Source organism: Vigna umbellata, chromosome 5, assembly GCF_029865625.1.
Source record: "Vigna umbellata cultivar VRB3 chromosome 5, Vumbellata_1.0, whole genome shotgun sequence".
In the NCBI taxonomy this organism is placed as follows: Eukaryota; Viridiplantae; Streptophyta; class Magnoliopsida; order Fabales; family Fabaceae; genus Vigna; species Vigna umbellata.
In genome coordinates this window covers 21033819-21058017 of record NC_142169.1, presented here as the reverse complement: position 1 = coordinate 21058017, position 24199 = coordinate 21033819, and the positions used below count along the sequence as shown (strand labels likewise).

The window sequence follows — 24199 nt, the reverse complement described above, 5'->3', positions numbered from 1 at the left end:
AGCGGTAAAGTTAACTGAAATTTGAAGAATTTAAAAAGGCGAGTTATTTTCTTTTATCAAATGGACTAGAGTTTCAGACGAAAAGGACGTATGCAAGAAAATGGAATGGTCTGAACGTCACGCTTCTTCCTCTCTCTCTCTTTCCACCCTCCATACATACAATATTTATAATATAATTACACCAAAAAGATCAACTTGATGACACATGATGCTCCTCTTTGAGTGTGTGGTGTGGTAATAAAAACATAAAATTTGTTTTCAATCATAAGCAACAATCACCGAATAAATTATTAAAAAAGGATATAAAAATTTGCCAGGGTTAGAGATGAAATTGTACTGTGTAACATCATTATATTATAATAATAAAATATTAAAGTGCCACTCCCTTCAATCAAAAAAGTCAAAAAGTCTTGGTATTTATCGTCAACTTGTCATTCGTTAGGGTTTGCAGGGCTATTATTCCATCGGTTCTTCTTCTGGGTGTTGCTTAAATCTGTGGAAAGTTCATTTATTTTCGATTTTCATGCGACCAGGTTGCTCAAGATCACTTTTTTTTTTATTTTACTCTTTTTGATATCAAATTTGGGGTGCTTCCCTTTTGCAAGTTTATATTTTTGAGCTTTGTTTTTAGAAGGTGGGCCTTTTTGTTTTCATTTTCAAAATTAGTATTTTTGGGGGGTTATTTTGATGCTGCAGGGGCTTTGGTTTTGAGTTCCAAAATTTTGTCTTTGTTTCGAAAGGGCGTACGGAGAGTGATGCTGTCTCACTGTTATTTTTTCTTTCTGTTCTTCCAACACTTCTTTTGGTTCCAATGTTATGACACCGAATTTGTGACTGTTTTGTCATGATTCCTGTTTCCCGAGCTCAAACAAATTTAGTTTATCTAGAATTTTACCTTTGAGAAGCTTGTTAAATTGTGGTTTTCTTGTTGAAGATTGTGTGTTTCAGTTTCTCTTCTTCCCTTAGGCGGGTTTGACTAAAGTCGTGTGTGCCTTGTGAAATGGGTTCAGGGTCTTTTTGGGTTAAGGTTTGTGGAGAGATATGATGGTCGTTGTTCTGAGCATGGTTATTGATGGGTAGCAGAAGTAGAACGGTAAACGTTACCAGTAAGGACACCAACAAGGTTGTGAACGGGATGCCAAGCTACGCTCCTCCATTGCCTTCTTCGAGTTCCATGTAAATTTTCCAGAGGACCCTTATGATGCTTAATGTTTATTTTTGTTCTTATGATAGTTTCCTGGGATCAAGTTTGTTTTGTTCTATAGTTCTCATGTCGATAGATTATTTATATGGTGCCTATGTTTCCTAGTTTAGAGTAACTCTTATGTTACTGACTGAAACTATTCATATTGTTGAGGAACTGTGATGTGTTGCTGGTGAAATTTAGGCCTTATTGGTTTCAGAGGACAGGGAAATAATGAAAATGATTTAATATTTAATTTTTCTGTTTATTGGAGATTCTTTATTTTATAGTGGAGGCAAATTCTCCTGTTCACTTCATTGTGCTGATTCATTCATCCCTCATAGCTTCTTCTATATTATTCTAGGAAGTTGAAATTAATCAACCCTGTACTGTAAGGTCTTATTTTTCGTTCTTGGTGGCTTCGTGTGTTCTTAAAAGTTTACTATGACTTTTTGTTTTTGAATTTTCTCATGTATTTGTTATTAGATCTTGAGAATCCAAGTATGACTTTTCTTTAGCTTGGAAACATGTACTTGGACAATGACTCCATGCCTTTCTCAGTTTGGCTTAGATGATTGGCTATGCATTCAGATACTTCTTTTACGTGTTATCATGATTTTGGTTTCAGGGGCATAGAAGCAACTAATGTTCATCCTTCCCGCATTTCTGAATTTGGAACCCTAGAGCAATCTCTTGGATTTCGTGTCGAGGATACCATTAACCTTAGCAGAAGTATGTTGCTCATGTTTTGATCTATAACTGTTGGACTCCATTTTTGTGTGGTATTTATGGTTGCTGTGACTTGCTGTTTTGTTAATTTAATATCTTGTCCCATAATCCCATTGCTTGCATTGTTGTACTTGCCATTATTTATCTAGGCACAATAATATCCTTTTCAAGTGATTTCAATTGTTTGTGACTTGCTCCTAACTTAAGTGTTCCATTCTATATGTTCTACCTCTTGGGGTAATATCTTTATTTCTATGAAAGATGCAGCTCTCTTTATGTAGTATTCTGCATGCACCTATCGGTTAGTGCTCAGGATTCATTTGTTTGGCTTTTGTGCCAAACTAGATTTTTGTATACCAACTAAGGAATGATATGGTATTCTTTTCAGTTCTCCCTTAAGATGCCTTTTAAGATAAGGATATCATTTTTTTTGGTATCTTGTTGAGATAGTCTGTTAATGGTGTAGAATTTTATTTAACTAAGCACAACTTTGTGAATTGACCATGGTGTAGAATTCTTTAGCCCCATTTCTGTGCCTGATTGTGATGTATATTTTATATTGGAAATTCATATTTTCTTGTATGGTTTTCACTCCCTTAGTCATTAACATGAGTCTTCAAATTATTTCTACCTTAAAATCTTTATTTTCTACATTTTCCAGAAGAAATGTGTTTCCTCAACTATGATCCTTCAGAACCAATTACAAGATGTAGGATTTATGTCGTCTTTCAATTATTTAACCTCTATTTGCCCTTTTGGTTTTATACCGTCTTTCAGATCCAGTGTTTAGTCAAATGAAATCAAATAGCCAAGCTCTAGGTGCTGATATTCAATTTGGAGCTTTAAATAAGGTAATTTCTTGTGTTCTATATGTCCTTACATACTTCCAAGAATCAACATGTTCCAAATTACAGTGAATTTCTCTATTTCATACTTTTCTCTTACATGTAAGGTGCAGTCAATTATAACATCAGATATAAATCTTTCTGCTGCTATTGCTGGGTCTCAGACATTGGCACTACAGAAAGACGCACAACCGAATCTTGCTTCAACATCTGGTCATCGTGAGAATTGGGGAGAGACCAACATGGCTGATGCTAGCCCCAGGACCGATACTTCAACAGATGACACGGAAGACAAAAATCAACTGGTACTTATTTTGGTTGTGTAATATATAGTTTATTCTGCATCTTGGATTTACTTTATTCATCCATTTAATGACATTTGTATATGCTCCCAAGAATTATGACATTAAGAATTATTTATCATTCCAATTTTTTTATCATACATATAAAAGCATGCTTATTTGTACTCTAAAATATGGTGCTTCATTGTTGTTTGCCAGCCTGAAAGGGGTGAATCCAGTGATAGATCTAAAGATAAATCAGATCAAAAGGTTGTATGCAGTAATCTTGTTCAAATAGGATAAGTCTTTGGTTATTATGTGTTAATTTTTCTTTTTTATTTTTCACTCAGACCTTAAGACGGCTTGCTCAAAATCGTGAGGCTGCCAGGAAAAGCCGACTGAGGAAAAAGGTAAGAAATTTTCTGTTAATTATAGATGAACTTGTAAAATTATTGTTATGATTTGGTTAGTTGTTCAATGTGCCATATTATTGAGACCCAACAATTTGTGATATGTTTTATATATATTTCTTTACTTATTTTTCAAATTATTCTTTCTATTAATTCAGGCATATGTACAACAATTAGAGAGCAGTAGGCTGAAACTGACCCAACTTGAGCAGGAGCTCCAGCGAGCCCGCCAGCAGGTTTGCTTTTGTTTTAGTATTTTATTGTGTCCTCTAAAATTTTGGTACCTACCATTTGAAGTCCCCTTTTTTGTCTGCTTTCATTAATTGGATTCTGTTACTGCATAAAGGTTTTTCAATTTGGTTATTAATCTTTTCCAGGGAATATTTATTTCAAGCACTGGAGATCAGGCCCAGTCAATGAGTGGAAATGGTATTTAAACATCTTGTGCAATCTTGGAAAATTTTATTTGATTAAATTATCTTCTTTTTGGCGTAGTTATAGTTTGACATTGAATTAAGAATATGTGGATCCTGAAATTTGTTTATATGTAAATTTTTGGGTTGGCAATTTGGCAGAAAGCTGATTTTGAGTTTCTGTCCCTAACCAACATGGAATTTCTATACACCAGAATATCTATGTCTTATTTAAGTTCTCCACGAAGTTTTCTGTGATATGATTCCTTTTCATAAAACAAACAATTGTTTGTGTGAAGATATAGAACAATCTGTTTGTTGGATACACTTATGATGGCTCCCATTATTAATTGATGGACATAGACTATTTGATTGCATCTTGTGCCATTTCTGTGCAATGAAGTACTGAATTCTTCTGGTACACCATAGAACTTTGTTATTTTCTGTGGTTAATTGCATCACACCTAAAGCCAAGTACACTGTGATTTTGAACTCTCATGGTACTCAGTGGTAAGGATGTCACTGCAGGGTTTTGCCAAAATTTGTGTTTCTGAAAAATCCTAAATCAATTTATTCAACTCTTTATACAGGTGCTATGGCATTTGATGTAGAGTATGCACGATGGCTAGAAGAGCATAACAGGCAAACAAATGAGCTAAGGGCAGCAATAAATTCCCATGCTGGAGATATTGAACTTCGAACAATTGTGGATAACTTCATGGCTCAATTTGATGATATCTTCAGGCTGAAAGGTATTGCAGCAAAAGCTGATGTATTCCACATTCTGTCAGGGATGTGGAAGACTCCAGCTGAGAGGTGTTTCATGTGGATTGGAGGCTTTCGCTCGTCTGAACTCCTCAAGGTGAAAAGTTTGTCATTTATCCATGTTCTGTAATTACATGCTTTTTTCTAGTTTGAAAATCGCTTCACTAATATGTGGTCTAATATTCAGTGCAAAAAAAGAATCAAAATAGATATACCAATAGATATTGTAGAAAAAACATTCCAATTGTAGAAGAAATAACAATTTTTTAACAGTTTTATCTTGACAATATTTGATTCCAGTGTTGGGTTTTAAGTTTCATATACCTTTATCGTGTTATGTCTGTCTAAGATTTGATTGACACTGTTGCAGCTTCTTGTGAGTCAGTTGGAGCCTCTAACTGAGCAACAGTTGGTGGGCATATACAATTTGCAGCAGTCATCCCAGCAGGCTGAAGATGCTCTTTCCCAAGGGATGGATGCATTACAGCAATCACTGTCTGAGACACTGGCTAATGGTTCACCCAACTCATCGGGCTCCTCGGGAAATGTGGCAAATTACATGGGGCAAATGGCTATGGCTATGGGAAAGCTTGGTACTTTAGAGGGTTTTCTTCGCCAGGTAATCAACCTTAATATGTTTTTGAGTTTAATTGTGTTAAATCTTATCTTTTTGAACTGTAAAGAGATCTTAAGCTTAGAGTTAAACGACTTTAATTCATATAATTTCTCCATTTCAAGCAATAGTCTTTTAAGGTTCTGATACACAATAGGAAATATTTAATTAATGCGAATTTATTAAGAAAACCACTTTTGTATCTCATTTTTAATTTCAATGGTTCTGCATTAATTGTTCTTAATTATATGTATATGTAAGAGTATTGTTGGAAAAATACTATTATTTTGGATAAAAAGAAAGGCTAAAAGAGACTGTTGTTTTAGAATCGATGGCGGAGGCTCTTGGTGTAGAATATTTTACATGAATGTGGTCAAATCTTATTGATTACTGAATGTGTTTTACATGGAGTTTTCTGTTGAGAAAGATTATGTTTTAAAAAGAGTAGTATTTGTGGTAGAAAGTCTGACTGAGGCTATAAATAAATAGGATATCGATCTGCCTTTATGGCTTGAGTGGATCATGTTTCTTATTGCATACAAGTTGTGTCAAAAAAACACAACTGATTGACAAATAAAATGAATTTAGATTGAATGGTTGAAAATATTACTCTTACCAGGACTTCATATTCCACTTCCAACAGTGTTCATTGCATATTTGCATGCCTTAGGTATAAATGAGTGCCTAAAATTATTCCATGACATGCATGCACAAAATAGGACCTAAACTATACCAAACATGATGGACTCACTCATCAAATATTAATCATATTAGTTCATTTTATCCTTTTCATGTTGCCAGGCTGACAATCTGAGACAGCAAACACTCCAACAGATGCTTCGGATATTAACAACCAGGCAATCGGCTCGAGCTCTTCTTGCGATTAGCGACTATTTCTCGCGGCTGCGAGCCCTGAGTTCTTTGTGGCTTGCCAGGCCAAGGGAGTGAAGCATTGGGAAGGATCCATCTGTGGTCTTTTTTTCAAGCCTGATGAGATGACCCTCTTGAAGACTGATGACTGAATCATGTGCACTAAATGAGTTCTGAATGGAAGGTGGTGCCTTTTGACAATGAATTCCTGTAGAAGCCTAGTTGTGGTGCTATAAACATTAAATGCTATGATTTATCTACTCTGCCAACTGCTGGTGTGGTGCAACATTTTTCTTTAAGCTTTTCTGTGCTTTCAAAATAGTCTCAATAATTTGATTATATAGGTGTATGATAGATAGAAGTTGTTGAAAGGGAGGATGTAGAAATAGTATCTGTATTGTAGGTTATAGTTGTTCATTATATTTCAGAAAGCAGCTTTTATTTGAGGGGGGGTTTCCTCTCTTTAGTTTCATTTGCTGTTTAATGTTTTGTGGTTGGTTGCACATATTGCTCCATTGGTGTATGTATGTTTGTATATATACGTTCTCTCTTGTTATATTTGTTAGAAAGACATTACTAACTAGTAACTCAATTTCTTTCATCACTTGTTTGTGTATTTTATACACTTTCATGAGAAAAAGTGGTTGTCTCTTTTGGAAACTATAACACTTATGGACAATTACAAGTTTTCATGCGAAGTTGTCTCACGTGGGTTTCAAGTGCACTGATGACATTAGTACTTTGATTCTATGGAGTACATAAATCTAGAAAATTCAAGTTGGTTTTTCACTTTATTGATAGGTGTAAATATATAAGCTGCTTTAAGTATTCATGTATGTTATAATTAAGGTATTCTTTTAATTTGGGAATGAACTTAGTGGCATTTTCTCTATAGGAAGGAATATAAAAGAAAAGAAAACATTAACTTATATAAATTGAGAAATGATTTTTACAAAGTGAGGTATGCAAAGATATAAAAAAAATGAAAATTTAAAATATAGAGACGTATAGCAGTGGGAAAATTTAGTTTGCTTGAAGTGAGTGAAAGTGTTTTATTTACTTAAAAATATAACATGAGCGGATGACTGTTTCTTTATAATGGTTTTTTAAAATTAATTTCGAAATCCCTACGAAAAAGTTGAGGATATAATTTTATCGAGTTAAAATAATTTAATAAAGAATACTATATGCAGTAATGAATTAATATTTATAGAAATACATTTTATATTTTATATTCCTTTTATATATTTTCTCTCAACTAAACAACTACAACTAACTCCTCTTGTATATATTTCATCATTTATCTATCTTTCATGTATAATAAACATGGCTTCAATTTATATTTAATTAAGTTTATTGATATTTTTATAAATAAAATTTGAAGGTTATAACAAGTTTAAAAATTGTATATTTTAGAATATCATATAGATAGTTGTAGTTCTAGTTTATTGAATTGATTTTGAAAAACAGTGATGTTACTATTATAGCCCTACAAGATTCTCTTAGGATTCGCTATAAAGTATAGCATCTTGGAATATCTTTATTGATTACCAAGCAATACCACTTTAGCCAATGCATAAGCTATTCATGATGCTTCAACATCACCTCAGAATCAATTAAATCATACAATTTCAACCGTTAATTCCTTAGATTCTAATACTATTTCATACAAAAACCACTATGCTATAATAAAGATTTTATTGATTTTTTTTCATCAAAGGAAAAGATTGATAATTGGCCTTGTAGAGAAAGTGGAAGAAGAAGGAAATACTGAAATTACGCAATAATGAGATCAACAAAATTTAAGAATATTTTATAAATCTAGGAAGAATCTTTTATAATTGTTTCTATTCCATTTTCATTTTCTACCTTTTCTTTTAGTTCTATTATTCACTTTAATATTAAAGGTATTTATTGCCAAAATTTAATTTGTGCTTACTTTGTTCTCTCTTTCTATCTTATCTTAGTAAGGATGAGTTTGGCGTGCTTTCCTTTTTAATCCGTCTAATTTAAAGTGTGATTTAAACTTTTCAAATTCTCATTATGTCAACTCTTTAAAAGTAATAAGTTAAATTATGTGAAACTAATTTTGTACTTTTTGAAATATGCAAAATCTACATAAAATTTCAAAAAAAAAACCTCACAAAACAAAATAGTACACAGTTAAAACTGAAGGACTAAAAATACAAATAATTTTTTCCTTCTATGTAACCTTTATTTCATAATTAACTAATTGTCGAAGAAATTCATATATTTTTTTTTTCTTTTTAACAACTTTTTCTACAATAAAAACTTATTCGGATAAAAATTATAATGCTCTAAAGTCCACACATTAGCAATTCATTAGTTGTTAATGGATCTGAAAAAAAGAACAAAATTCAAAAGTTTAATTAAAAATACAATTATCTCCCTAAAACTATTTCTCTAAGAAGTTTTTATCATCTCCAAGCTTTTTAATCTATAGTTCATCTGTTTGAAGATCAAAGAGCGCCTAAGTGATCGTCTCCAATAAGTTTTTTTCAAAAGAGTAAGTTAGTTTATTCTATTTTCTCTAGTTGGTGTTTTTTTCCTATGCATTTGAATTGTTGTTCTTTGCATGTGTCATTTGAGTCTTCTATAAGACTCTTTACTTATCAATGGTACTAACAGTATGTCCTGATAATGATTTTGTGGTTTGTAAGAGTATATAGAGTTTCTTGAGCTGTGAGAGTGATTTTAGGTTCCTTAGAGCAGTTTAATCTTCTAATAAGTTAAGAAAGCTAACTACCATTTTTGATGTTGTTGATGCTTTTATATACTCTGGTGTATGTTTAATTTGGTTTGAAATTTATAATTTGGTATATAATTTGGTATATGAAGTTGTTGTTGTGGTTGTTGTTGAATGTGTACTTGTTTTGAGTGAATTTGGTGTTGAGTCGAGGAATTGAGAATCTGGACACTTGGGAAAATTGATTCAATCTGACACCAAAACCCCAAAACCTGTTTTTGAACCATGTATTGAGTCAGGAATACTAATTTGATTATTTGAACAAGTCCCTGGTTCACTAATTCGTAGCGTTTAATTTTTTTCTAGTGTGACGTTGAGCATCACTAATGTGGTTTTGAGCACAAGCTTAGCAGTGATGGTCTAGGAGCATTTCAGCTCCATACCACTAAGTGACCAAAAGTGTGAATGATTTGGCATTGATCGGTGACAGGATACCACTAAGCGCCAGTTATCACTGTAGGTCTGGAACTATTTTATTCTTACTTTTTCACTAAGCAATAAGAGTGTCTCGATGAGTGAGCAAAAGTGAGAGAGCTTCGACGTTGAGCATCAGCCTGAGCGCGAGTATGTTGTTCTATGATTTTGTGATCTTTGCTTGACTAAAGTGGTTTTTTGTGAACGTTATGTATGTCTAGTGTGAAGTTTGTGATGCCTTATGAGTTATATTATGATTGCATGTATGTATGTATCAAGTATGTTGTAAAAGAAATTTCAAGGAGAAATTTCTTGTATAGTTTCAAGTTGTGTATGTATGATGTAAGGATTTCATATTTGGGATAATCCGTACGTTCTAATAATCATCCAATCTCAAGTAGAGAATGGTGAAATATGTGGTAAGAGGGGCATGAGGTTTTAGTCTAAGAGTTTTACCTTAACCTAAGACGTTAACAGACTAACATTGTGTGTGGTAGGGTGAAACTCATTAATAATGGCTTTGTAGAGCATTAAACTTTAATTAAAAAAATATGTTAAGCTGAAAATAACTAATATTGCTCTTTTTACCTTCTAACATACCTTATATGGTTTATTAAACTTTAATTAAAAAAATTGGGAACTCAACTAAAACATTTGGTTCCAAGTTTATTTATTAAAAAAACGATAATTATCAAAATTTCAATAAATACCGAGCTATTAATATGTTATAATTTCAATACTTAAGAATTTCTCCAAATATTTTGAAAATAACTATTTTTTAACATTTTAATTAAATTGAAACTAGCTCCATAAATTTTGAAAAAAATGGTTGATTATCGCACCATTCATATTCATATTCATCCAAAAGTTTAAATGTGAGTTTTAAAGTGATTTTTATAGGATATGTGGAATGCTATTTTTTTAAAAAAATATTTTTTTCTCTTTCCTATGTCAATTGTTTTCCATACAAAAACAAGTTTTTCAAAATTAGTATTGAATAATTGGTTCTTTGGTTGGTGGCCCACTCACTTGTTTTTTTGGATGTAGAGTTAAATTTTTATTATGAGAAATCTTGTTAGGAACTTGTAATAGAGAGGCCTAATCCTTTCGGAACGATGAACAATTACTCATACATAGTTTTTTGAGATTTCGAATTCTATGCCAGAAATTTGGGGAGAAATACAATAACAGAAAAGAGAAATACATTTCCAAGAAATTATAAAAAGGAAAAAACGTTAACCCTAAGAATAAATATACCTCTCTACTACTTATGATCATAGACATTCCATATACATATAAAAATTCATTAGAGAGTAATATCTGACGTGTGATAACCATCTCCAGTAGAAACTAACCTTAAGATAGATTCTTTATGAGTCCAAAAATTGTTTCTTGGTTCTGCAATGTTATTTGTTCATAAACCAAATACAATAACAATACAAAGTTGTATAATAAACACAAAAGGAAAGCTACCTAGAATTTATAGCCTATGTGCAAATACAAACATTTTAAATCGTGATTCAATTATATTAATTCAGATCGAATTGACTTTATCATATTCATTTCAAAGCACTATTAGTCTGAAAACTTTAACTCTAATAATATATAATAATAAATGACACCTTTCACAACACTTATATTAAATATATCGTACTAAAAGATTATCATCTTACAATAATATAATCAATAATACTTAATAGTCGTATAAAACTTTTCTTTACTTTTTATCGTTTAATATCTTAATCTACGTGATTTGAATTATTATTGAAGCAAGAGTTCTTGTAATTAGTTTTACAAACTATATATTAATTCAACATATAGTTCCATGAATAAGATAACATTTCAAATCAATAAATTTACATACAATGGTTCAAATGGAGGCTAAAAAATCTCCAATAGTATATAATGAAACAATTGTACAAATATAAATTGATTAATTATGCAAAATGATGCATTAACTTCATTTTCAGGTTGTTTGAACTAATAAATTTGACCAACCTTCACTGTATGAAATAGGAGAAAATTTATTAAACTATTGTCCCTCTAACAATAATATTGTCACTTAAACACCTATCTGGTTTGAACCACAACCATATTGGTAAAATAACATCCTATATCTCTTAAGTTGCAGAGATAAGCTTGAGCATTAATATATTTAGCATAATCCACCTCAACATTATTTTATTATTTATGTGACCATTGTTGCTTAAGTGATGGAAAATTTAAGGAGAAAAATCTTTTTTGACATGTCTCTTACTTAAAACTTTATATCACAACTTAATTGGTGAATATTATCACTTAAGTGATCGAGCATTGCTCAAGTGTTAATATTATGCACATAAACTACTTTTCTTCATTTGAGCGTTGTTCAAGTGACAACTAAATATGATAAGATAGGGAGGAATAACAAATTTGTAATTTTTTAAAAACATCTTTAAAATCCACAATTTAGTGTAAGTTTATAATGATCATATACAATTATTTAATATATAGTTTTCATGTTATAAGAGTATAACTCCATTTGACTATTTCAAACAATTAATATGTTCAAAACCAGAAAAAAAATCACCTTGAAAACTAAATTATCTAAATTTAAAATTTGTATACAAATTCAGTATTCAATGTAATTGCAATAGACATATAAAACTTATATAATCCAAATGACTTACCATTGATCATCTAATATTTGCTTGTTTTTACAAACAATATGCAAAAATGTAATTTAAAACATACAAATAACTTGTTGGAAGTCTCACACGATTAAAGATATCACACAGTTAAAGATAAAGTCAATTTATAGCATATAAATGAATATAAATTTTATTTTATAAATTAATTTTATAGGATTGGGATAAGTTTAAAGTTCACTTCTTAATAAATTAGAGTTTATCTTAACGAAATTTGTTCTTTGTTAAATCTATTATTTCACTCGCTATCAGATTGTTATTGAACTATCCATTAATATTTAGTCTCATATTCGATAATTATAAAATTTACTTCTTAGTATAGAGAACATCACTAAATTATCTAAAACACGGACTAAACTTACAAAATAACTACTGGAATTAAAACATAATCATAAATAAAATAAAAAGAAAAAAATAAAAGAGAAAGACGGACTAAACTTACAAATCTTACCAAAGGATTAAATAAACCTTCAAATATGAAACTTATATATGAAAACATAAATAAAATATAAAACATACAAAATATAAGCAATAATTTAAAAAAAGAAAATAGTTATAAAAATTAGTAAGTTGAACAGTTAAGGAATTAATATGATATATTCTTTTTGTTTAAATCCATTTTTCAGTCTTATAAATGTGCAATTCTGCTTCACACAAAAGTTAACTTCATATTTTATTATTTGATTTACAAAGCAATCCGAATTCAGTTCTAATAAACTATCAAAATTTATGACAAAAAAGGTCTGATATATTTGTGAGTAATAACAAGTTAGTTACTTATCCATATTAGGATATTAATAATCACATTCAATTAATAAATTTAACCCGTGTTATTCTATTTGTATCAGAACATTAGTATCACATTGTTTTGAAAAACTAAAATATTAAATATGCTAACATATATATTTATCGAAATAAAAATTATTAAGAAGAATGAAATTATTTTCTTTTTTATGAAAAGACAAAATGGGTGATTTAGGTTTTGTCCATGGAAATGGATTGAAGTGTTGTGATGACAAGTTTTATTCTTCCACTCCCATGTGCTATCCTTCCCTTCTTATTGCATTTCCTCTACTGTACCTACCCTAAACTAAACCCTACTTATCATCCCATCCACCTATTCCTTTCTTTTCATTCTTAATCATTTACACCAACCAAACCATTCTTCTCACAATAAACCTACACGTGCAACACCATTCCTTTCCTCCCCCACACGTGTGCATTTTCAGTGCCATGCCAAATTCAACAATAATAATATATCTCATTATCGGTAAACCAGTTAAATTTCGCAAAAATAAAATCTAATAGTTATATACTTTAAATTTATATATATTTTTTATTTGTCATTTTTTCTTAAAAGGAGTAAAGAAAAAAAAAACAATAGAGTTTTTGGTTTATAGATTAAGACAGTGGTCACTAACGTAAGTCGGTTTTGTTTCTATTTCCATCCCAATTATTCGAATGAACTTTGTTTTTTTACATAATAAGAATTGATAAATTCAAATTAAATTTGGAAAAAATTAATGTGTTTTTATAAACGAATTTATTCATAATTTAATTTTAATTTTGTGTGAAAACTTTATTTTTTTCATGAAAAATTAATTGCTTTCACCTTCTCTTATCATTGATCTTCCCTAATTAAAATCCTGGCCCTGTTTTTTCTGCCTCTTCCAAACGCTGCCTACACCTTAATATCACTGTCACTGCAGAACACCAACACAGTAACAGCACACATTAACGCTCTTACAGTACAACGATACAAACAAACCCACTGTTCTCTCTTTGGTTTTTTATTTTGAAATTGTGGTTAGTTAGGGTTCTTCTTCTTCTTGTATGAGGTTGAGGCATCGCTAAACAGATCTGTGATGGCGAACACTGGGAATGCCGGAGAACCTGACTCCAAGTCTTTCAAGCCTCGTCCTAAGAAACCCTCCGACGACTTCATCACGCTCTTTCACGGCTCCGATCCGGTCCGCGTCGAGCTCACCCGCCTCCAGAATGAACTCCGAGGCATCCACCATTTCTTCAACTTCAATTTCACTCACCAACTTCTTTCTCGACGAAAAATAAAACATTATATCAGATACCTATTCATTCGTGTGTACAAAGAGCGTGCTATGTTCAAATTCACTGAAAAACCGAAATTAAATAAATTACTAATTAATTAATTAATTGATTCTTCTCAATTTTTCTAACACGAGTTTGTTGAAACTAAGCATGGAACAAGTTAATTAAAATGCACTTGCTTTATTTAGTTTGATTATTCGTGTCACGCGTTTTTTTGTTTTTTTTTTAACTCTGGATTAGCTGGCTTGCAGAGAAAGATAGGGAGCTTGGGGATGCACTTGCGGAAATTAAGTCATTGAGGAATTCGAAGCGTCTTAAGGAAAAGGGGGTTGAAGAGGTACCTTCTCTGTTGAATTCTATTAAGCGTTGTTTCCTACAATGAATTTGGGGAGAGGATTTCAGAGCATTTGAAACTAAATCTTTTTATTATAAAATTTGTAAAATTTGTGAGAATTAATATTCACGTGAGAGATTAACAAAATTTACTTTCAAATTTATTTTTATTTATCTCTAAATTTATTCAAATAAACAATAAAATAATTTATTTTCATATCTCGTCAACGACTCTCCAAATTAACAAAGCCTAATTTGTTTTGTAATTTTTCAGGAAAGGAAATTGTATTTTATTTTAACTTCTAAGATGGAAATGGGATAGTGTCTGTCTCGGTGAACCGCCGAATTAGGCATTTCTGATTTTCTTGATTAAGTGCTCAATTGGTCAGTAAAAGATAATTGGTCCTTTTATTATTTGTTTTCATACATTCAATTTAGAGTCTATTTGGCTAGTGAATTTGCTTAAAACCATTTTCTTATTATAGAAGCAGAGCAACAATAAATTTGAATCAACTGAGCTTGAAATATATAATGTATAGAAATCTTCAGAAACTGGGATGGTAGATGAAGAAGCTGTATTATTAGTGTTCTAGTAATTCTGTATTATTTGCTTCTCCTGCATGTGTAAGTTGTTTCAGGGTCCAGGATAAGCTTTTTTTTTTTTTTGTTGTATTCTATTCTCAACAAGGAACCTAGGTATTATGTGGTATGAACAAGATTCCCACTAAAGCTGTAAACTACTACATTTTGTTTTCCTTGTTTTCTTTCACAAAGCAAAGCAATGCACTACTGTATACGTTCACTTTAGAATGTTCTCATTTCTCTAGAACAGCAACACGCTTTTAGTAATTCTTTGAGTTGAAGTATTAAATTTTGCAAGGCTTTTGCTACGTGAAGTCTGTATGTATAAGATTTTGGTAGTTAAAGAGTTCAAATTTCATTTTTTATGACGTGTTTTAATTCTGTTTAATCATTTCAGCTGACAGATGAGCTGAACAAGGTGGATGAAAAACTAAAAGCTGCTGAAGTTCTTCTGGAAAGTAAGGTAGTAATAGTAGTTACACTAGGTATTACCTCATTGGATTTTTTCTTCACTTCTTAATAACCATTATTTCAGTGCAACTTAATGCTAGTAATATGTTTGACAGAACCTTGAAATAAAAAAAATCAATGAAGAGAAGAGGGAAGCACTGGCTGCACAATTTGCTGCAGAAGCTACTCTTCGGAGAGTTCATGCTGCACAGAAAGATGACGAAATGCCTCCTATTGAAGCTATTATCACGCCCCTGGAGGCAGAGCTGAAGCTTGCTAAGATGGAGGTACATTTTGATTACTATGTTATGCATTGAATTGATTTTCATCTGGGACTGGATGGTAGTTTATTCAGTTATGCGATGTCCCATGGGTGTCTCATTCAATGATCAGAATCAAGTCTAAAGGGGATATCTATTTATCCTTGTTGCTATACTTTTTTAGGTGGCAAAGCTGCAGGATGACAACAGAGCACTAGATCGGCTAACCAAATCAAAGGAGGCTGCGCTTCTTGAGGCTGAGAGAATGGTTCAGATTGCTTTGGCAAAAGCATCTTTGGTTGATGATCTGCAAAACAAAAACCAAGAGTTAATGAAACAGATTGAAATATGCCAGGTTTCTGATTTCTTTTAATTTACTTGTGGTTATACTTGCTAGTAGGCATATATATTTTTCATACTCGATGATTGGAATACAAAATTTACTGAAGTATTTTACACCCTTGTTAGGAGGAGGGCAAAATCTTGGACAAAATGCTTCGGCAAAAGGTTGCTGAAGTTGAAAAACTAACCCAAACTGTTCGGGAGCTTGAAGAGGCAGTCTTGGCTGGTGGGGCTGCTGCTAATGCTGTCCGCGATTACCAGCGTAAAGTGCAAGAGATGAATGTAATTATTACCATTATTTAGATTCTAATTATTATGTATGATGTTTGTTGTTTTGAGTCCATTGCAGATGCTCTTAGCTGCTTATATGTTCTAACCTTCGAACTTGACATAGGAGGAAAGGAAAATTTTAGAGCGGGAAGTAGCTCGTGCCAAAGTTACTGCAAACAGGGTTGCGACTGTAGTTGCAAACGAGTGGAAAGATGCTAATGATAAAGTGATGCCTGTGAAACAGTGGCTAGAAGAAAGAAAATTTTTTCAGGCATGTAAACTGCTCAGAAATTGCTTTTGCTTTGTCTTTTGAAAGTTATTTGAATATTTCTTGTAACAGATGTTCACTAAATACTCCTGTTGATTGATGTTTTCAGAGTGTCATGTATAAGATATTTCATTTTTCCTGTTCTAATTTTGGACACTAGTCTTATTGGTTACATTGTGGTTAGATGTTTATATTCCTGATGCCAAGGTTAGAGGACTACTGGCTGGTAAAGAGGGTAGTCAGTCATAAGTGGAAAAACTGTAAGAGAGGCTGAGAGATATTTTTGATATCATTTGTGAAGCTATTTAATTTATTTTCAGCCATAACATAAGTGCTAGAAGGAAGTTATTTGATTGCACATAAATTAGATAAAGTTTTTTAGGCTTTATTGAAAACATGAACAATTTCATTATTTTGTAGGGTGAAATGCAACAATTACGTGATAAATTGGCTATAGCTGAGCGTACCGCAAAAGCAGAGGCACAAATGAAGGTGCATAATGTTTTATCTGACTCCAAAAACTTGATTCCTATTGAAAAGCTTGTTCTAAAATATTTAATTGATTTCACAGGAAAAATATCAATTGCGCTTCAAAGTTTTGGAAGAAAGGGTTAAGACATCTAATGGTAATTTCAAATTCACTGTATCAGATGGAAGAAACATTTCCACTGGGCCTTCACGGCGACAGTCTTTTGGTGGAGCTGAGAGTCCCTCTGCATCTTCTTCCAATGGATATTTATCGAGGAAAACCTCAACTTCAAGATCAGGGTCTCTAAGATCTAATAGTGCTAATGTGTTACTAAAACATGCCAAACTTTCATCTAGATCATTTGATGGTGGTAGTAGAAACCTGGAGAGAGAGAGGCCAACCTTTGATGGAAATGGGGTAGATAGCATGCCAACAAAGACCAATAATCAGACCGTCACCAGTGAGACTATTACTGCACATGAGAGAGCAAATGGTATTCCAGTAAACAAATCTATAGCAGAAAATGAAGACTGTGTTTCAGGAATGTTGTATGACATGATGCAAAAAGAGGTTATATCTCTTAGGAAAGCTTGCCATGAAAAGGACCAAACTCTTAAAGACAAGGATGATGCAATAGAGGTATCATCTCAAATCATATATAAGATTACCTATTCCACTTTTTCCCTTGTCTAATTCATTTTTTTTTTATTTAATGTTGGAAGATGTTGGCAAAAAAGGTTGATACGTTGAACAAAGCTATGGAAGTTGAGGCCAGAAAAATGCGTAGGGAAGTTGCTTCTATGGAGAAGGAGGTTGCCGCAATGCGGATAAGCAAGGAACATGATCATAGGGCACGCAGAGCAAGTGCTCCTAGGGGGACTGTAAATTCCCAGACAATTTCTACCAGGTCAATTTTATATCTTTATTTTTCTTTATTGTGATACTGTTTCTTTTATGCTCAATTGTTTAGTATAAAAAGAAAATGATTACTTAAACATGGTTATCCCTGTCAAAATCTAGGATTTGGGTCTTCTGGATTGGTCTCTGAGGTCCAGAGGGATAGGCCTTCATCATTGATGAATATTTTAACTGTTTAAATTTCTAGACAAGTTGGCGCAACTTGATCGTAATTTGTGTGAAAACTTGTGTTTCCCATCAATGAATGACCAAATTTAGGTTCACCCTGACCTTCTTAGGATATTGATATAGAAGTTTATGAAGGCAGTATGAATTTTGAGAAATGAAATGCTGCTGTTTATCATAACTGAACTTAAGCTGGTGCCCATTCCCTTTTCTATTTGCATCGGAACTGCTACCTATTGTGCAATTCTTCTCTTTCTCGAATAACCATCCTGCCTGATCTGCTTCCAGTTACACACTAAGATAACTGAAATAGTTTGATCCTGAAAATGAAGGGGATTTCAGTCCTGGTATAAAACAAAGGCCAATATCTTAAAAATCAACGTAGATTTATTTTAAAGCCTCTTATCAAGGGATGACTTAGTATGTTGCGGTGTTGATGCTTAACTTTTATGGACATTCACAGCACTTCTCATTGGATTTTCAGGAGTGCACGTAACTTTTAGCCAAAACTCATTAACAATGAGTGCGTGTGATCCGTGCTGAACAGAGTTGCTGATTTATTATTTTTTATTCTCTCCCCTATCTCCTGTATTTAAGCTGTCTCGACCCCATGGGTAAGGTATAAAGAATGAACCTTGTGTTTTTGTCGAGAATCCATGTCCTGTAAATCTTTTTTGTATACCATCTTCGGAAAGAAAACTTAGAATTAGTTGCTCCACGAAATTTGTGGAAGTATCTGAGTATAGCTTAATCTGGATTGATTCTTCTACTCCAAACTGGATTGAAAATTTCTCTGTTTTCACCAAATTCTTAGGAGAAAAAAATTGATGCAGCTCATGTTCACGTTTGGGTTTTAAAAGCAAAAGCTGTCGGTGATTCTCATTTATGGCAACAAAATCTAACAAAGGTACCATTTTGTACTTTAATAACAAAGGTCTGCCATTGGTATGCTCACACAATAATTCTCTTCTCCCTTGCTAGTAACAGTGTCATATTTTTAAAAGAGAATTACAAAAGCAAAATTAAAAGAGTATACACAAATAATTATGGGTAATACTAGTCTCGTGTTTTTTTCTCATACTAGGACAAAATATAACATTAAAGGATCTTCATCTTAGAAATACTTTCATACAACAGTTAAAATTAACTAATTAGTAGTCAATGCACTAGACATATTTTATTTGGAATAAAACATTATTTAAGTTATTATTTAAATTAAGTAAGACTTAATTTAAATTCTAATCTCTAATTCTATTTTCCGTTTCTAATGTCAAAGAAACAAAGCGACTACAACTAGCAAATGGTAATATAAACTCTCCCTTAATTACCATTTGTTTATGATATTTGTCTTTTTCTCATTACGAGATGATTAATTTTTCAAATCATTACAAATTGAGGTAAGAGAATTAAAGTGTACAAAAAGTAAAAGACATATGCGAGGCCCACAAAAACTTATGGGATGCGATTCCTCTCTTTTCATTTCCATAAAAGATCCCTCAACTAGTATTGTTTGAAAGCTCAATCAGTATTAATAATAAGTACTTTTATAAAGCAGGAATATTATTAATGTTGCTTGCAAATCTATTCGTGCATTTAATTAGTATAATAGGCTATGATATAAAAATATTATTTAAAAAATGTTTAATATTTTTTTATACATTAAAAACAAAAAGAATCCGTCGAAGGGTTAACTGATTAAAAGTAGACTTAAAAATATTTTTTGTTCTAAAATATAGTCGTACTTTATTTTATTTTTAGTTACTATAAATTTTTGTTTAGCTTCTAGTCCTGTAAAAAATTGTTTTAATCTCAGTTATCATGTTTTTCTTATTAATATATTTATTTTCATTTTCTAAGTTCATATAATATTTTGTTTAAAATAATTTATAAGAACTAAAAGTAAATTATCCACAGCGCGCGTTACAAGAGAAAGAGAATATATTTTACAACTAAAAAATAATAGCAAAGACTCAAATCAATAACGTAAATTTCAAAGGTCAAACAAAAATTTCTAGAGAAAAATAAAATAAAACACAACTACATTTAAAAAATAAAGACATATTTAAGACTTAAAAAATCATTTGATTTATTCTACATTATAAATTATAATACATAACTTAGACAAAAGAAAACTCTATTTATAATTTCAAAATATACTTCCTTTTTTTTTCAATTTAATCTCGATGGTAAAAAGACCTATCAGACTAAATTAATCTCAAATAATTGCTTCATTTCTATTCAATATGTGTTTTCAAAAAAATAAATTAAAATAGTATTATTGGTTTTAAATTATGAAAGAGTTGACTGGTTTTGAAAATCAAATATATGTATTAAAAAAAGTTATTTGAGAGGGTTAAAAAACAATTTTTCGACTAATGAAAGTGGTGTATGAAATATACATTTAAAGAAAAGATAAAATGTTAGAGAATTTAATTGAAAACTTAAAGTGTAGGCAATCAATTTTATTGATACACACAAAAATGACCAACGATAGGTTAGTGATTACTCACTTAATTACTTGAAAAGTGTTAATTATTGATAGTTTTATACATAATTGTCCTACACGTGTACTTATAAACGATGTTCTTACACTCTAAGATCACAATCTTAAACAGACCACAAATCACGAATGACAACCATTTGCATACTCCTTAACTCTAAAAATAAAAAATAAAAAATATGAAATTGTTTAATTAATAATTATATATTTAATTTTTTATGTCGAAAATTTTTATTTATTGATTTTATATACTTGAACTATTTTAATCATGACTAATTTAATCTTAATAAATATTTGTTTAAAAGTAATTTATTTAAATGAAATTTACTAACATATAAGTTAGTTTAAAATATTTTTAGAAATATTTAATAAAAATGTCAATTTTAATAAAAATAACCGTATAAATATACAAAAAATGAATTTGGTCTCAATCTGGACAAAAAGATAATAGTGTTTCATTTTAACAAAAATCAAGATTAAATTGAATCATAAAAACAAATATAAGGACTATAACAAGACTTTGTCATGTGAGACTGCTATGTTACATCGACATTGTAACCTCACACAACTTTGATATGACATGTGAATTTTTTTTTCAAAAAATTTCAAAAAAATATAAAAAAATACAAATTGATATGTGACACTAGTTTTAACACCGTTTGTATATTACTAATGAAAAGGACTTAACTACATCAATTTTTTACAAATCCGAATCAAATTGAGACTAAAAAAAACAGAGAACCAACTTGACATTTTTGGACCAAAACAAGAACGAAAGGACAAATTGAAGAATGTATAATGGATATGGAAGAGTTTGTGAGTAGTGGTAGATGATATTGGAAAGTGAGAATAATTCTAAGATGGTATGTGTGATAAGTAGGGCTAGATTTGAATGGTTTGAAGTTTCATTAGAGTTAATTGTAAAACGACGAATGAAAATAAGGATTAAATATGTTTTTGATCATGTATTAATACTCAAAATTGGAAACGGTCCCTTTGTGAAATTTTGAAGTATTTTGGTCCTTATACTTTCAAAAGTGTTTCGGGTGTGGGGATCAAAGTCAACAGGTTGTTGTCCTGTGGGTCGCTGAAGGTCCAACTGCTCGTTCATACATTAGCGTTCATTTTTTTCGTTCACGGTTGGATGTTACTTACAGAAGGTACACTGATGTCAAAGTCACTAAAAATTTGGTTGCTCAAATAATTAATGTGTATTAAATGTTATCACCTACTCCTTTACCTCAAACATGTATTTATAGATTATGGAATCAACTTTGGATTAACGACGACCTAATTACGGTCTAGTTGCTGATAATCAAATTTTATACTAAGTTAATCAGTGTCAGCGATAATTCTTAGTACTTTGACCATTCAACTTATTGATCATAGTAGTAACTTGTGGTTATGGTCGTGATGTATTTAATTGTCCGGGCCGTTTAGTCCATAGCTGACCGGACGATCATACGGTACATAAGCCCCCAAGCTTGAGCCTATCGTAATAGACAAAGGGGTTCATAATAGGATGTCGTTCTGGCAGTGTCCAGGGTGTTTCGACGGTTAATTGTCGTTCATCCTTGGGTAACAATTTGTTCGTAAAAATGTGACTGTTGGAAGAAAAGTTATATCCATTTATGCAATGACATATGGATTTTAACTTTCGCATGCTCTAGAAAATAAAGTGTCGCATGTTGAGGACAATCAAATCTGGCCTCATTAAATGGTTGGAGACGATTCTCTTAGAGGCCCTGATGTTTATAAATAGTAGTGAGCCTTAACGTCATTTTCACCACTACTCTTTTTTACTATTTGCAAACCAAATTTCCAATCTTTTCTTTTCAGCTTTCAGGTAATGATGTTAACCACTGATTTGTTGTCGTTTGAGAAGTCTGTAGGGAGGAGCGGTCGGGGGTATGTTGATGATGTGTTGTCATCGTTCGGGTCATTGTCAGGTGCTTCTTCTTTTTAGGATCAACCAAGTGGTCGTCAAATCTAGTTGGCGATGTAAATATTGCCGCATCGACGTCTGCTACGTACATTGAGGCCAACATAGCCTTAGAAATTGATGCATCCATTGAAGAAGAGGCGGATGCAAATAATCTCACCTATCATTGTTGGCTATAAGTGGGCCTCTCATGAAGTGGGGGAGTATGCCACTTGTTTTCGCATGGGGAATCAGCTGCAATGGTCGGTTGATAAGTTTAACCTCATCGTTTGCAAAGGGAATGAATGAGTATTTCATGGGAAGGAAGATAATCCTAAGGCCTTCTTCAACATGTACTTTTTACATGTTTATAAGCTATTTATTAGTCTTCCTTTTGACGATTTTCAAGTGGGGGTGCTTTGCAAGCTTAATGTTGCAACTACATAACTTCATCAAAACGACAAAGCTTTTATACAAGTATTCATCGTGTTGTGCACGATTCTCGATATCACTCCTACCATTGCCATTTTTCTTCATCTCTTCTACTCGCACCCCATCGTAGAGAGGGACTGGGTGTCCCTTATATATGAGAAGGGGAAATGACTATTCACTTTATATGTCACATCCTTCAAAGGTTTTAAGAACAAATACTTTAAGGTTGGAATAAATGACGCCGCTTAGTCCAACTTTTTTTATGAGGCTGGTTGGCCTAAGTTCCCATTGTACTAGGCCGAGAGTCCAAGGAAATTGACTTCATGGGCCACAATGCCAATGACACCAACTGAAGTAGAAGTCGTGGGGTTGATCGATGAGCTACCCCGCCACCTCCCTTGCTAGACTCTAGTAATACCATTAACTGCGATAACCTCTGTAATGAGGTATTTGGAGGATGTCTAGTTTGTGTAAGTTTGTTGATTCATCACTTTTAACTTGCAAAATTTTTTGTTTCCTTGCATATTTGATGGATTCTCGTAATCCAAACAAGGGCCTTTTCAATAAACTCTTTGTTTCGCATGATGATGAAGCTGGCGAGGGAAGTAGTAGTTGTCCTGAAGCAACATCTAGCACTCCTGACATGTAGTCAACATAGTGGAGAAAACTAGGCCATCTCCATGCCCCACCCCTCGATGTGCCATTACCAAACGTCCAACTCCTAAGGACAACAACCACGTCCCTCAACCACTTGGGCGATTGAGGTTCCTCAGCTAGACATTGTCCCTCCTTGACAATCAATTAACCAAGAGAAGAAAATGTCTTCTCCTAAAGGGGATAATCTTCCACAAACATAGTTGAAAGGAAGTCGACTTCTTAAAACCTCTATTAGATGACATGTTCATGAGTGATTTTTAAATAAAGACTCGAGTGAACTATAAACTCAGCGATAAAAACAATTTCATTGGAAAGAAATCATCATTGAATCATACAACTTATAACTTTTGAAATTGGAATTGTGTTTGTAAAGTATGTTTCCCACGTTAGTGATAAAGTCATGAAGATCAAACGTTCTTCACTTAAAATTAATCACATTTAAATGTTGTGTAAGAAAAATACGACTTTAATACATATTTATTTGATCTGAAATCGTAACCGCATTACACAACTTCTTCAAAAATTTTCTATCAAAGTTAGACCGCACATTTTATTAAACGACTTTATTAGTTTTTCATTATTACTTTT

At 32.0% G+C, this 24199-nt stretch overlaps 2 protein-coding genes across 4 annotated transcripts; both read left to right on the top strand.

Moving 5' to 3' along the window:
• Positions 1 to 373: 373 nt before the first annotated feature.
• On the top strand, positions 374 to 6713 carry LOC124823676 (transcription factor TGA2.3-like). 3 transcript variants are annotated; one of them, XM_047295936.2, is made up of 12 exons: positions 374 to 533; positions 1011 to 1176; positions 1812 to 1915; positions 2690 to 2763; positions 2922 to 3062; positions 3258 to 3308; positions 3389 to 3448; positions 3607 to 3684; positions 3826 to 3877; positions 4452 to 4723; positions 4997 to 5245; positions 6041 to 6713. In XM_047295936.2, the coding sequence occupies exons 2-12, from the start codon at positions 1073 to 1075 to the stop codon at positions 6185 to 6187; spliced, it is 1332 nt and encodes a 443-aa protein (XP_047151892.1). In that variant the 5' UTR covers positions 374 to 533; positions 1011 to 1072; the 3' UTR covers positions 6188 to 6713. The 3 variants fall into 3 exon arrangements, with proteins under 3 accessions (XP_047151892.1, XP_047151891.1, XP_047151887.1); XM_047295935.2 differs by having other exon boundaries at positions 2871 to 3062; XM_047295931.2 differs by having other exon boundaries at positions 2865 to 3062.
• A 6918-nt stretch (positions 6714 to 13631) lies between these two features.
• Positions 13632 to 18864, top strand: LOC124823678 (microtubule-associated protein 70-1-like). Its single transcript, XM_047295942.2, has 11 exons — positions 13632 to 13987; positions 14296 to 14381; positions 15357 to 15422; positions 15526 to 15696; positions 15854 to 16024; positions 16138 to 16293; positions 16406 to 16552; positions 16970 to 17041; positions 17121 to 17657; positions 17741 to 17925; positions 18586 to 18864. Exons 1-11 carry the CDS (start codon positions 13843 to 13845, stop codon positions 18602 to 18604), a joined length of 1755 nt encoding a protein of 584 aa, XP_047151898.1. The 5' UTR covers positions 13632 to 13842; the 3' UTR covers positions 18605 to 18864.
• The last annotated feature ends 5335 nt before the right edge of the window (positions 18865 to 24199 follow it).

Excerpts from the sequence above, each read along its gene's own strand:
- LOC124823678 (XM_047295942.2), top strand. The coding sequence starts at position 13,843 with ATGGCGAACACTGGGAATGCCGGAGAACCTGACTCCAAGTCTTTCAAG. Across the intron at positions 15,423-15,525 it reads AAGTTCTTCTGGAAAGTAAG|AACCTTGAAATAAAAAAAAT; the intron begins GTAGTAATAGTA and ends TATGTTTGACAG. Across the intron at positions 17,658-17,740 it reads ACAAGGATGATGCAATAGAG|ATGTTGGCAAAAAAGGTTGA; the intron begins GTATCATCTCAA and ends TAATGTTGGAAG.
- LOC124823676 (XM_047295931.2), top strand. The coding sequence starts at position 1,073 with ATGGGTAGCAGAAGTAGAACGGTAAACGTTACCAGTAAGGACACCAAC. Across the intron at positions 3,063-3,257 it reads CGGAAGACAAAAATCAACTG|CCTGAAAGGGGTGAATCCAG; the intron begins GTACTTATTTTG and ends GTTGTTTGCCAG. Across the intron at positions 3,878-4,451 it reads CCAGTCAATGAGTGGAAATG|GTGCTATGGCATTTGATGTA; the intron begins GTATTTAAACAT and ends CTCTTTATACAG.